Below are 14148 nucleotides of genomic sequence, written 5' to 3'. Positions count from 1 at the left end.
CACAACATTGGTGCCAAAGCTAAGAAGACGTGCTCATTAAATGTGTTCAGTCGGTCACTAAGGTGTGCAGAGAATGCAGGTAACGGTCTGACCTATTAAGCCTTTGCAGAGGAGCTGACTGACTGTGACACAGAAAATGTTGGTTTATTTACGCTGGAAAGTGTTGAAATGTGAACAGCAACCATGGTCTGAGACAGGAAGGGAAGTAGATTACATCTCATATATCCGCTTGCAGGGATTTGGGATAGGAGAGGAAAGAGTGGGGGGTGGAGGTGAAGAAGACCTTGGGAGCCTCGGCTTGGGATCCTTCTGCGTTAGCAAGTCTGGGTTGGTTTCCAGAGAGGAAGCAGGAGCACTTAGAGGAAAAATAAGATAAAATTGCGAAGCAAGGTGTGCCAAATGAAGAAATGAAGAATGAGGTTTTTAGTTATTCCCCAAATGTAATGTTTATGTCAAAGCATTCATAACTCTGCCCCAAAACATGATCAACTCATTTCACGAAACACAAGACGCCTGCCAATTTAGCCCAGAACATATTATTAAGAAGCACATTCGCACCAACAAACGACCCGTTAGTGAGACGTGAGGAGCTCAACTGGATCAGACTGGATCAGCTGACCGTCGACGACAGCAGTTTGTTTTATCACCACCAGGGGGCGAACCAGACGCATCTCTATCTGTACTACGGATAGAATAAGACAGAGAAAGAAAGGAGGAGAGAGATAGTGAGGCTCGTAGAGGGAGAAAGCGAGCGAGAGAGAGAGAGAGAGTGATGGGATTTCGCCAGAAGGCCTGACAATTAGTGGATGTTGGAGGAGCGCATGACACACATCCCTGCTGAGAGAAGAAAACAAGTCTGGCAGAGGGAGGCAGCCTCACCCACGGCCTGGTGGTGGTGGTGGTGGTGGAGATGAGGAGGGGGCGGATGAGAGAGGCTGAGAGTTTAGGGAGTGACTGTTCTTTTATATGAATGCTTCATGGGCAATAGGTGGTAGTGGTGCATGGGACTGTGGTGTTTACATTCCTCTGCGTCCGTCTTCATCTGTCAGCCTTCATTCCTGTCCTGTCAACGTGCCGTTAAAGGCTCAATTAACGAGATGTCACAGGCGGCCAAGTTAAACTAATTGGATGGAATTGCATCGGCCCGCCATTATGCCTTTGACGCGCGCGTCTGTGCGTGAGTGCACCTACGGATAGAAGAGAAGGAATCGTTGGAGGTTTGGTACTGTGTCCCCACAAAAGAAGAGAGATCCTGGTGTTCCAAAAGCAAACCTGTGATGCCATGAAGGCGCGCGGAAGCGTGCAGTGCGTGGAGCCCCAGATTAACCACAACAACGATATTCTTTTACCAACACAGGTTTGTTAGAAGTAGAATTGTACTCGTTGCAACTCTTTGTGTTGTAGAATGAGCCTCTCTCTCTCCGTCTCTCTCACACACTTTCTTCCTTTTCTTTTACTCAAAGTATCTACACTCACACACTCAGAGAGAGAGCGAGAGCGAAAGAGAGACAGGGAGAGAGAGAGATTTGGTGGAGGGGAGGGACGGACACCGTTTAGCCTCCGTCTCGGCGGCCAGTAGCAGCAACATCAGCAGCAGCAGCGCTGTCTGCCGCCCTCCCAAAGACAGCAGCACCCGTCTGCATCGTGTTTTGGACTAGGCGCCCCACGTTGTGACACCTCGGAACAGGGGTGTGAGAGCGTGTCAACCGTGGAGCAAATAAATCCCAACAGCTTGCGGCATTTAAAGGCAACAATCCCCCAAACCGCCCCCATTCTACAAAGGGGACGGACGGGCGCAGCAGAGGAGCGAACCAGAGGTGTGTGGGGGGGAGAGCACTGAAGGTGGCATGGAGGAGAGGTGTATGTGCATCTGTGCGCGGAGGCAGGCCAGTGGGATGTGGCGTCTGACGGAGGAGCGGCGATGCTGTGAGCTCGGTTATTAGGCAGCTGCGCACCGAGCCTCTATCTCCCTCCCTCCCCTCCCCTCAGCTGCTCTCCTCGCACCGACCAGTCGCTGGAACGCGGGGAATCGGCTCCACGCGGCGCGCTGTCCTCATCCACTGCTTCCGTCCTGCGCGGGAGGACAATTTGACACCCAGGTATGTGCACCGGCACAGCCCTCTGGCGCCGGATAGGGCTTTTGCATGGCCGGGTGGGGGCAAGAGGGTACTGGTGAGTAACTAGATTCCAGGTCTTCTCTCTCCTCCATCTGTGGCCCTGTCAGTGCGTTCGTGCACCGTTTTTCATTTTACATCGGGGAGACATTTCAAGAATGAGAATTGCTATTGTTGCATGTTTTATTCTGTGGGAGAAAATCAACAGAGACAAACTGTCCTCTTGCTTCCATTCATCTATTTCGCTTAACGCGCAGCATGAACGCACGCGAGCGAGCGCCGCCGCTTCGCGCCGATCCAAACGTGATGGGTCCGCGTCTCGCCATGAAGCCAGAAGACACGGCAATATTTTGATTGGTGAGGGGAGGCGATCTGTTGTGATGTTGGCTGCTTTCCTGAGGCTGCGGGCGAATATCTCTCTGTTGGGAGATGCACAGGTTAAGAGAAGGGAGGCAGCGCGGAGCCGAGGATGGGCGTGAGGGCAACATGATCTCAGAACATACACCCTCCTGTCCATCCTCCCGCTCACAAGCGTCTGCGTGCACGCGTGAAAGCCACCACGCACGGAGGCAGGCATGTTGCACATGTGCGTGCACGCACAGCTGCACAGGCATGCACACACCCACAAGTGCATTAATCCATAGAAGGCCATAATCCATAATCATGTGTTTTGGAGACATGACGTAACGCAGCTCTCATCTACAAGCACGCGTTCCTTCAGGTCTGCACACAATATCAGGCGGACTGATGAGAGGATGGCTGCACATTACTGCATGTAATGTAATTGCTCGCAGCATAATAACGTCAAATTGCAGCGCTGGTGTTTTCATTAGGGAAACAGAGCAGATTGTGCTCTTGAAAAATAGGTTAGCATGCCTCCAACTGACACGCATTTTAATTATAGCAGGGTGTCGAAATGGGGATAAATTGAGTGTCCTGGTGTGCAGCAGAGTGTGTTGTCTTTTTGACATGGAGAAAAAAGGGGGCTTTTAATGTTCTTTTACCTCTGGGCCCAAGGAGTGGGTGTGGCTGAGGTGCTCCCCTTTTTCCTGGTATTTACTTTTGGCTGACTCACAGAGGGGAGGTGCTCTAGCTCAGGACCAGGAATTCCCACTTTCTGCCGCTGCCTCCACTTTTTTTGTCGTTTCTTCCTCTCTTTCTTCTCCTTTATCTCTCCCAGAAAAAAAATAGAGCGGGGAGCCGGCTGCATTACAGATCCGCCAGATATGCATGAGCGATCATGTGCTGACAGTGCAGCAGATGAAGGGATAGTGCCTTGCTCAAAGACATCCAACAAGGAAGACTAGCGCTAAGATAAAGGAATGAAGTGATTATATAAGGCATCGAGTGTGTTCTGGGCTGATGTGTTTCTGATCTCATTCAGGATGTACTTATAGGGCGTCACATGGCAACACATGATGTCGTAATGTCTCTGAATAATTGGCACATTCTGACTTGTGGCTCATGGGTCTCCTCAACAGAGTCATTTCTTCAGGGTTTGTGGTCATCAAATTGATCAAAGACAAGCAAAAGCCACATTTGATTTAGTAATCCGTCAGCTCTCGCGTCATTACACCCTAATGGTGACGCGACAGGCGGTACCTTGTGGATATTATCAAGACACTTAAATATCACCTCTTGCGGTGGTGGAGAATGAATGCCCCATTCTTCAAACCCTAACAAGCAGACATCTAATAATTGTGGTAAAGTCAAAGGTATCAGCACTATTGATGTTATATGATGGTTTGATTATTGGTGACTTGTCTGTATAGAGTGTTTACAATGGTCATCCTTTAGTCCCTACTGCAGTAACCATTACTGACCTGGAGCATTTATTAGATCCCTGCTGCATCCTCATGTTTGAAATTGCAGATGACACCATCTTGATTTTTCAATAGCAATAATGAGTTTATGGATGTGGATATTAAAGGGGAAGTGAGTAATTTTTGTTGGGGTGACTGATAATAAGTTACTGATATAAACATCAGAAATAGACATAAAGAACTGATTGTATGCCTTGAGGTGTTCTGCTGTACATTTTAACTTATGTTAAGTTAGGACGTGAGACTTTTGAAATTCTACCACATATAATAACCAAGAGGGGAAAGCCCATATTGGCTTAACATAGCAACATAACCCACAATCCTGGGCTTTTCTTCAGCTACAAATGCACTCTTTCCTCTTCACAGGTTTCAGCACCACCCTAAATATTAATACTAAAATTAACAATTTAATTTAATCAAAGAACGCCAGATTGGCTTCCTGGTGGATGCTGACTTTGTGTCCCTGCTAGTGCTCGCTTGTTCTTGATGTTGTCTCCTGGATGGCAGCATCCTCCCTGCAGTACTTTGCTCCTGAAAGTAATGCATATCACAAGTTAGTGTATGCGTCCCACACCACAAGACATAACCCACAATCCTCTGCGGTCTGTGGCAGACACAAACACACTCACCAGCACAGTGGTGCATGAAAACAATAAGTTTGTTTGTATCGCCCCTGTTTTGAGCAGTCAGATCAATTCTGAAGTGATAGGAACATCAGCCGATGCCGGTGGCTGGCGTATCGTGCATCTCCTACTTGCATTTCTACCTCATGTAAATACTTAAAGCTATTTACTGTACTGGGTCTACCTTCAACCCTGGTAAAATCAATCAAAATTTAGCAATCATGTTTGTGTTAGACCTGTGGTCATCTGGACCAACCATCATTTAAAACATGGCTAAACATTTCGAACGTATGTATTCTGCAATAATATATACATCTTTAACATGCATGGTATATTCTTTACAATTTCTTTAGGTTCAAAACTACATTGATCAGCTCTGTTTTATAACCCCCACTGTACATACAGGATTTTCATTTCTGCCGTTCACACTCTAAAGAATTATTCCATGAATATAGAATTCACTTGTGTCAAATGGAGTGATTTTAACTGTAGACATGTCTATATAGACGCTGGCTCCGTTGATTAATGTTATGCTATAATTAAGCATCTTGCTTTTTCACTTCTTGATGAAACCCTTATTAATACTTATCAAGTATAGCAGAGAAAAAACGTGCTCATGTCGGCCTTTTTTTAATTATTCAGGCTAACTGATGAGTCCTTGACTCATGCAGGCTTAAATCTGGCATTTTTTTCTTATTTTATATATAGTAAAGATGACATATGTCACTTTCAAACTCAATAAAAGAGTTTGCACAATGCAGATTGAGTCGATTGGCCTATCATTCTTCCATAGCAGAAGTTAGAGTGTAAGAAAAAAAAACCTTGCTGCCTCACTGGTGAATTTCCAATATAGAGGGCTACATGGATGGCCCACATATCTGCAGTAATAAGGCAGTGTGTTGGAGCCTGTGGCTTTATAAACACACTTACAGTGTTTGTGTCAGGCTGTGAGATGTTGTGCACTGCAGGATTACATTTGCAGTGCTGGGAATTAAGTCATGGTTCTGAGGCCTAAATATTACTCAGAATGTTACAGTAAAAGTAGAGCAGAGAGGCTGTCCAGAAAACATCATATAGTATTGGAATTTTCTGAATCACATTAACTATTTATTTACCATGAGTGAGTTGGGTGAGTTGGGCAGTAAAGAAGTCAGTAAACTCTGAAAATCACTACTGATATCTTCCAGTTTTAACACCTCAATTTCAAGAAGTGGAGCAGCAACATCCTCCCTTTATACTCACAGCACAGATATTACACTGTGTAGCATACACTTTTTAATTTAAAAATGTGCATCTCCATACAAAGCCTTTGCTAGTGGATTAGCCAAAATGACCAGAATACACAAGTTTTGGCCTAGAGAGCACTTTTCAAAAGTTTATGAGTGTTAAAAATAACTGATACAATCGGCATGTATCAGCAATCGCCTTGAAAACTGCTTCAAAAACAGTAGTGCAACACCATATTTCACTGCCTTTACACTTTAGTTGTTTTGTATCCATCTGTTTAATCCATCTGTCTGCAGCGTCATCGTAAAACTACGTGACTGGGTCTGTTGAGTGTTGCTGTCGCTTATAGCACTTAATTCTACCAAATAACACTCCAGTGTAAAACAAACAATCGTGGAATCATTAGCAAAGAAACTTGCTCTAGTGCTACAATCTCCATGTTGCATAATAATAACTTCTGATACCCCTGAGCAAGGCACTTAACCCTTAGCTGCTTGCGGCAACTTCGGCACACGTTTTCAAAACTATCTGACACGATTTACTTATTGGAGGGACAGCTATGGCTCATGACCTTACAGCTGCAAAAATAAAAAAATAAATGCTCTTGGGTTTCAGCCAGATTTCGAGATTAGTCTTATATCCTATATACCAACTACACTTTTCTGTAACCCTTCTATTATAATCTGTAATGAATCGTTTTGTTTTCAAGATGACATCACCATTTAGAGAACATTTTATTTCTGTATTATGCAGATTACTTTGATGGTTGTTCAGCCATAAAGACTGGTGTTATTGCGCATCACTTACCGAAGCATTAAGGCCTGTAATCCTGTGGCAGACCCTGTATCGGTTAGATTATATGTCAATCTCCTGTACATGCATCTATGCTTTCAACCTTAAGTTCACGTATAGCTCTTCCTATTTCAGAGTCCCACAGAAAATGCTAATTGCGTGGCTGTGTTTTACAGCTCATTTGAAGTGGGCATGGTCTAAGGTGGTCATGTGACTGTAGACACATCATGCTTAAAACTCCAGAAATAATATGGAGCAGCTGTCAAAATTGCTGCTCAACAAACATTCATCTTTTCGTCCAGTCTGCCAGGTCTACTGTATAGAAAAAACTCACAGAAAATAGAACATGTTCACATGTGAATCAGGTGCCTGAAGTTGGATATTCTGTCCTTTCTTTTGCCTGTTGGATATGTGCTTTATTGAGGGTCATTCAGGTTTGGAGCTTTTTACACTCATTAGAATATGAATATGTTCACATCATGGTTAGAACATGGTTGAAAACACTGCTTTTAAACCCTCTTTACAAGTGACGCAACAAAGGACAGTACTGAACTGTAGAAGCTGCACAGGGGGTCTTTCAATTTTGATTTAAGTATATATGCTGGAGTATAGAGACTATCCCTGTCCAGAATGCCCTTAGCACAATTTTACACAGCTGCACATTTCATTGTCATGGTTTTTTCCTCCATTGTTTCTGTTGGTGAGCAATATTGTTACATTGTTAGGGTGTCACATTATGTAAATAGTCAATGGAAGTATCATTGTTCACCCTCTATGGAAAAATAAACCAGATCAAGTTGTGCCATCCCAGTTATGCTGTACTGCATTATTCTGATCCAAAAAGTTTATTTTTAAAAAAGGTAGTTTTGCTGGCTATACTGACTGGTGAAGGGTTTACTGGGTAAACTGGGTGAAAAAACACTTTTATGTCCTAGCGTACTGTTCTGAGTCGGAGGAGACCACATATATATACGCTTTGTGTTCTAACAGCTGGGGATCTACAAATAATATTCTCAATTTTGTTTGTCTTTCAGAGCGATGGTCCTTTCCCAGATGAAGAGCACTGGATTTTGAAACATTCCTTCATCTCTGCACAGACTGTACTTTTGTTTATTCCCAGCCGATGCTGCTGTTGCTCACAGATTGCTTGTGCTTGGTTAGAGGATAAAATCTCAGTTGTCCAGCTTGCCATCCATGGTTTCAACCCTTATAAAGACTATATCATCATACATACATAAGATTTGCAAAGGAATGTTTACAAAGAAATTGGCAACCCCAATAAAGAAGAAAGAGAGAAGTGAAAATAAAGAACCAAAATTGACCACTGATTTGCAAGCACAAAATCTAACTCTCTCAACAACACTGAAGACTACAGTTAAAAAGATTTCCAAATGCTCTTCGACACGTAACATATCGCTTGAAGACGAAGACGGAAAGAAAGACTCCTCGTCCCTGTCTCCCACTTTCAGTTATCGTGTGGCTATTGCAAATGGACTCCCGAAAAGCTCTCCTTTTCTGAATAATAATAATGAAAGTATATTTCCTGAGGTTCTTTCAATTGATAGTAGTTACTCTGACTCTTTGAGTGACACGAAACCCGTGAGGAGACTGGATGAGCATAAATCTTACACTATGCCAGTAAGACGAAACAGGAAGAGCCTTATCAGTTTGGCTCCTTCTGATGGCAGCTCCGAGGGTGAACGAGTGGAGCGTTCAAGTCTACACACACTTCGGTTGGGTGCACTGCGCAAATTAAGAAAATGGAAAAAGAGTCAGGAATGTGTCTCCTCAGACTCAGAGGTGAGCAACTGGAGGAAAACTTTGGGCATCCGGAGCAAGTCCTTGGACCGTGCCGGACGGCACCAAAAAAGCTCCACGCTAGAGCCCGGCTCATCCTCCACGGGCTGCATCAGTCAGACACAGGATGTGATGGAGATGATCTTTAAGGAGCTACAGGGGATCAGTCAGATAGAAACAGAACTGTCTGAACTTCGTGGCCATGTCAATGCTCTAAAAAGCTCAATTGATGAAATCTCTAGCAGTGTGGAGGTTGTTCAGAGTGAAATTGAGCAGCTTCGCTCAGGATTTGTCCAGTCTAGAAGGGAAACGCGTGATATTCATGACTACATAAAACAAATCAGCCACCAGGCCAATAACTCCACCTTGAGATTCCTCAATGTTCCTGAAGAGAGGTCAGAGAAAACAGAAACCCTCATATATAAAATACTAAAGGAAAAACTGGGTTTTATTGATGCCCATAAAACAATTAAAATTGAGCTAGCTCATAGGTTAGGCCAACAGAGAGAATGTTCTAATGCAAAACCTCGTCCTATCATTGTTATTTTTGCTATGCCACAAGATAGAGATGTTGTCTTAAAAAAATGCTATAAATTAAAGGGGACTGGCATTACAGTCTTAACTGATAGCTTAACTCATGATGGAAAAGAGAGAAAAGATAAAACTATGTCTTCATCTCAGACTTATGAAAGCATGGATATAAAGATTTCAGGAAAGGACAAAACAATGGAGAGTGATGACTGGGACTCTATGGACAGTGATAAAGAATTAGATGAATTAAGCAGGAATAAATATGGAATGGTGGTATCAAAACCTGTTCAAAAGAGCAAATCTGAGAAGAGACGATCCCATGAGCGCCGGTCTGGAGAGGATGCCAGCTACTCGGGTGGAGTTCACTATGCAGATGATTCTTATTATGATCCAGAAAAGCAAGGAAAATCCTATTACACTGATATAACTTCTGGGTGGCTTTCCCAGAGTGACTATTCCACCCCTAAACTTAGCCGTTCTGAATCTGATTGCTCAAAACTTTGCCAATCATATTCAGAAGACTTTTCAGAGAGCCCGTACTTTACACGGGCTAATGGCTGCTCATTACTGTCATCCTCAGATCAGGAGCTTTGGCAGAGAAAACAAGAAGACATGGGTTCCTCTTGGTATGCAAACCCTAGTCACCCCCTCGATCATAGTAATCATGCCTATGAACACAACGAGGTTGAAACAACTGAAACAATTGACAGCGGAGTCAGCAATGGGCTTGTCTGCATGTCTGCGGACAGAAGCCACTACAGTGGCTCCCAGCTTTCCTTGCAAGGTGACATATCACCATGGAAAGACTGGCATAATCTAGAGCAGGGTGCTGATTCAGGCTTGGAAGCATCCATAGAGGTCAGCAGTCCTTTTGACCCATCGACTATTCCAGGATTTCCAGAAAACATCACAAAATGTCAGGAGGTTGATTTACAGTTTGAAGGAGATGAGGAATTCATGATGCTTGACAGAGAATCTCCCCTACCAGCTATAACAACCCACATTATTCCACCAATCACAGAACGTGAGTTCCCAAAGACATCTACTCGGCAATCTAAAGAGGGATGTAAAGTTACCACTAAAGAAAGTAGCAAGGCAGCAAAAGATACTTCTAAAGTTGTAGCTAAAACAACATCTAAAGTTACACATAAACAAACTAAACTGGCCCATAAAGAGGAAACCACTAAAACATTGCCAAAGGACAGCCCAAATGTGTCGAGTAACATTTCATCAAAAACTGCCCCTAAAGTGGCACCAAAAGATATTCAGAAGTCAGCAGCTAAAGAATCCTCTCAGGCTGTCCCAAAAGACATTCCTAAACGTGTATCCAAAGATGTAACAAAGCCTGCAGTAAAAGAAGTGACTAAAGCTACAAGTAAGGCAACTTCAAATGAATCAGTGAAAATTACTCCCAAAGTGACTCAAAAAGATAGTTCAACAATAACCTCTAAAGAAAGTCCAAAAGAGTCACCTCGAGAGAGCCCTAAGGTAACACCATTTGAAAGTCCTGTGTCCACCCCTAAAGAGTCCCCAAAAGATTCCTCTAAAGTCTTTGCTAAAGAGCCTCCACAAGCTCTATCTCAAGAAAGTACAAAATCTGCTCCTAAAGAGGTTACCAAAGAGGCTGCAAAAGTGGCTCCAAAAGATGCACCTAAATCAGTACCTAAAGATGTACCTAAAACATTAGCAAAAGAAACCAGTAAAGCAGCCTCTAGTGAAACTTCACAGACCCTACCTAAAGAAGCTTCAAAGACTGGTCCAAAGGTGACTCAAAAAGAGACCCCTAAAGCTCCTCCCACTAATGCCGTTAAAGAGGCAAATAAAGTGCCACCCAAAGAGGTCCCTAAAGAAGCTAAAACAGTAGCAAAAGAAAAGTTCCCTGAACTGGATGTGAATCACAGTTTTATTCAGACACAGAATAAATCCTCATCTATGTACCGTAGTCAGAGTGAGATTCGAACTGAGAAGGTTGAGGAAGTTCCTAAATCCTGGAGCAGTAGACTCAGCATAGATCTCAGTGAGAAGTCTTTTGGTTTTGGCTTTGGTTCTACACTACAAAGAGCTAAATCTGCTTTGGAAGTCGTCTGGAAGTCTGGTGGTCAGGGAACTCCAGCACCTCCTCCAGAGGAGCCCAGCAATTCTTCCTCTTCATTCATGGGCCGTTTCCGCACCCTCTCAACTTCTAATGCTAATACCTTTTGTACTACAGACTCAGATGTGGGTGCAGAACCTGTCTTCTGCAAGGCAGAGGAAGAAAAAAGAGGCAATGAGGAAGAGGCCAGTGAACAAGTGGACAGTGAGACACACTATGTTGAAGTTATGGAGCAGGTATTGGCAAACTTGGAAAACAGAACTAATGTTAATGAGACAGAGGAGACAATTGAGCAAGGACAGGAAAGTGAGACTTCTCAGGACTATGATGTCTCTGATGACATTGAGGCCTCTCAAGATAATGAAGATTCTCAGGATTTTCCAGATACTGATGTCACAGAGGACCAAGGACCAAGTAAAGAGCCACATGTTATGGAGTATGACTGCAGTATGGATGAACATTATGATGGAGAATACAGTGAGGACTATGAAACTCAAGTCGCTGAAGACACAGCTGAGTATGATGCAATGGTGGAGTATGTAGATGTAGAGGACCCAGATGACAATGACATGACAGAGGAGATGGAGGAGGGTGATGAGGAGTTAGAGGGGGTGGAGGAGATAACAGAAGAATCCATCGGGGTGGCTGAAAAATTGGAGCAGGGGCAGGAGGACGAAAACAAAAATGTTCCAGAGGAGAAGCCCACAGAGGCCCCGCCGAAAAAACGTGTTAGACCCACATTCAAGGAAGCAGCCTTACGCGCCTACAGGAAGCAAATGGCTGAACTTGAGCAACAGATCCTGGCTGGAGGTACGACTTTTTTGCTGTCATTATACATGAAAAATACTATTGCGCTAATCACATGACATAAATCTTGAACTGCCATATGCCAACGCACAAGACAGGATGAGTGGTAGTTGCTCAAAAATTGTAAACCTGCTTAAATTACCTGTATTGTTATATCACAATTGTGTTTTTGTAACAAGGCACAATCCACAATATAAAACTGTTGTTTGGTCTATGGTAAAGGGCAATGCAGAGAACAAGATTTAAGAGGGTCCTGTTTTCCATCTGCTATCATATTGTCTTCATTTGCTGAAAACAAAATGAAGACATTTCCGTCAAGCAAAACCTGGCCTTACATAGGTTCCTACCTGTATACACAGAAGGCTCAATGATGACTCAAAATTCTGATCTACCCTCTGTTTAATCAACTAGTGTACTATGCACACTCCCATAGACATACAGTATATACACACAAAATGGCCCTTACAATGCACATGTGAAGAGTGTAGGATGATTAATAGAAGTAATTGCACTCTTTGACCAGCGAATTTCCACTCTTCGTGATAATGAAAAATCTATTGACTCACACACACTGTGTTGCTCTGCAGTGCTCACATTGGGATTCAGGTACTGTGGGAAGTAGATGGTGTTGTTGAGGGAATGCACTCAACACCTAAATATTGACTGTAGTGTGGGTAGTGTTTTCAAGAGCCACAACTCATCTCCTCAAAATAAACCCAGTAGTTCAACTGGCTGGCTTGTTTTGTTGTTGTTTTTTGCACTGGTTTTTTTTTTTTTTTTTGCTCCTGGAGAAGAGCTACAAATTATTCAATCCATGTACAATCACAGTAATCACAAATTAAATTTAAAGCCTGAAATTAAAAGCACATTTCTGTCATGTGGTTTAATAGTACACATTGCACACAAATTAGAGAATGCTGTAAGTTTTCTACATGGCACGCAAAAAGACATGCTTTAGCTGTATAATCACGTGTTCCAATGTGCTTCAGTTCATGTAGCATTTGAGACTGTTTTGTAGTATTTTATACATCAAAAATGTATAGCTTTAGAAAAACCTAGATGCAAGAGAATTGGACTCATACATACAAATGAAAGCAGGCATCATTCCACCCTCATTTAGAAATGAGCTTTGTGCCTTCATCTCTTGTGCATGCTGTGTGCTCATCAGGCTCACGTTCTGAAGAATGCTAGCTGGTATGTGTTGAAACTGCGAAGGGAGTCTCAGCAGTGCTGCCACTCCTGCCAGGCTTGTCTTCAACTGGCTAGAGCAGTGGCTGTATTCAGATGCTAATTCACACTCCCAAGGGCGCTCAGTAACCAGGTCAGCCTTGCTTGGAATATTTATAGAGGTCTGCTGCTCGTGAAGTTTGCTGCTTGCTCCTGGGGGAGCAAAGGAGGTAGACCCTCTTTGTGCTTAGTGGACCATTTCTTCACTGAGTAAGAAAATAAAAAAAATTCAGATAATGGGAATGAAGGGGCTCTGTTGGTATTGTACATGAGCCAATCCAATACCAGTGACTGACTGATAGAAACAGAGCTTCATGGAGGAACATTGAGTGAGACGGAAACACTCTTTGATTTCAATGTTATCAGAGTATCCTCATTATGACCATGCCTGTAGGGCCAATATTTCCCCTTAAGTTATATTAGAATAATTAGGCCAAAGTAGTGCCTTTATGTGTAACATTTAAATGTAAAGAATAAGAACAGGATTTCTAGTTAGAGGAAGGCAAAGGAACCATTTTCCCAGGTCTCTATTCCTAGCTTATCCTATGACTGTTCTGTTTTTGAGCAGGGATGATTAGACAACCCTGTGGGAAAATTGAGAGGAGCTGCACTGAGGTCTAATATTGCTCACACACAAACATATAGAAGAGATGGTTTGTCATGTTGAAAGTGGTCATGTGGTATTTTTGACTCACGCGTGGCACAGGCGGCATCCAAACTGCTCATGCACTAAATTCCCTCCGAGCTGAAGCCAAGAGGGATTTCGCAACATGTCATAATTTTTGTTTTTTATCCTAAAGCTGATATCATGTCAACAACTTGTGAATGCTTTAATTCAGATGGATCATAACAACAAAAAACATTTTAAAAAGCAAAATAAATAAAGATGGATACGTGAATATGCTTTCGTACAGATTAAATCCTATCAGTGAAAGAAAAATCCAAATATGTAAAATGCATATTACATCTGAAATATACCTAGAGACATAAAATGCATTAAAATGGTATTTTGTACTGACAGTGTTTACCATGTGTCCCTGCTCACACGCCCTGATTTTGGATGTGATAATTTTAAGTGAGGCTCATCCTTCCCTTCCTTCCATTAAGGGCAAATG

At 43.0% G+C, this 14148-nt stretch overlaps 1 protein-coding gene across 3 annotated transcripts in view; it reads left to right on the top strand.

The window, feature by feature from the left end:
- Positions 1 to 1456: 1456 nt before the first annotated feature.
- Positions 1457 to 14148, top strand: part of LOC101078171 (protein unc-13 homolog C) — a 75275-nt gene continuing 62583 nt past the window's right edge. Inside the window, exons 1-2 of one of the 3 annotated variants that reach the window (XM_029846278.1) lie at positions 1457 to 2099; positions 7614 to 11809. In XM_029846278.1, coding sequence (XP_029702138.1) covers positions 7774 to 11809 — 4036 coding nt within the window. In that variant the 5' untranslated portion in view covers positions 1457 to 2099; positions 7614 to 7773. The remainder of the gene's footprint in view (positions 2100 to 7613; positions 11810 to 14148) is intronic. The other 2 variants (XM_029846277.1, XM_029846279.1) reach the window with 2 other exon arrangements.

The sequence above is a fragment of the Takifugu rubripes genome, chromosome 13 (assembly GCF_901000725.2).
Source record: "Takifugu rubripes chromosome 13, fTakRub1.2, whole genome shotgun sequence".
NCBI lineage: Eukaryota > Metazoa > Chordata > Actinopteri > Tetraodontiformes > Tetraodontidae > Takifugu > Takifugu rubripes.
The sequence above is the reverse complement of the archived record's forward strand: the minus strand, read 5'-3'. Positions and strand labels throughout refer to the sequence as shown.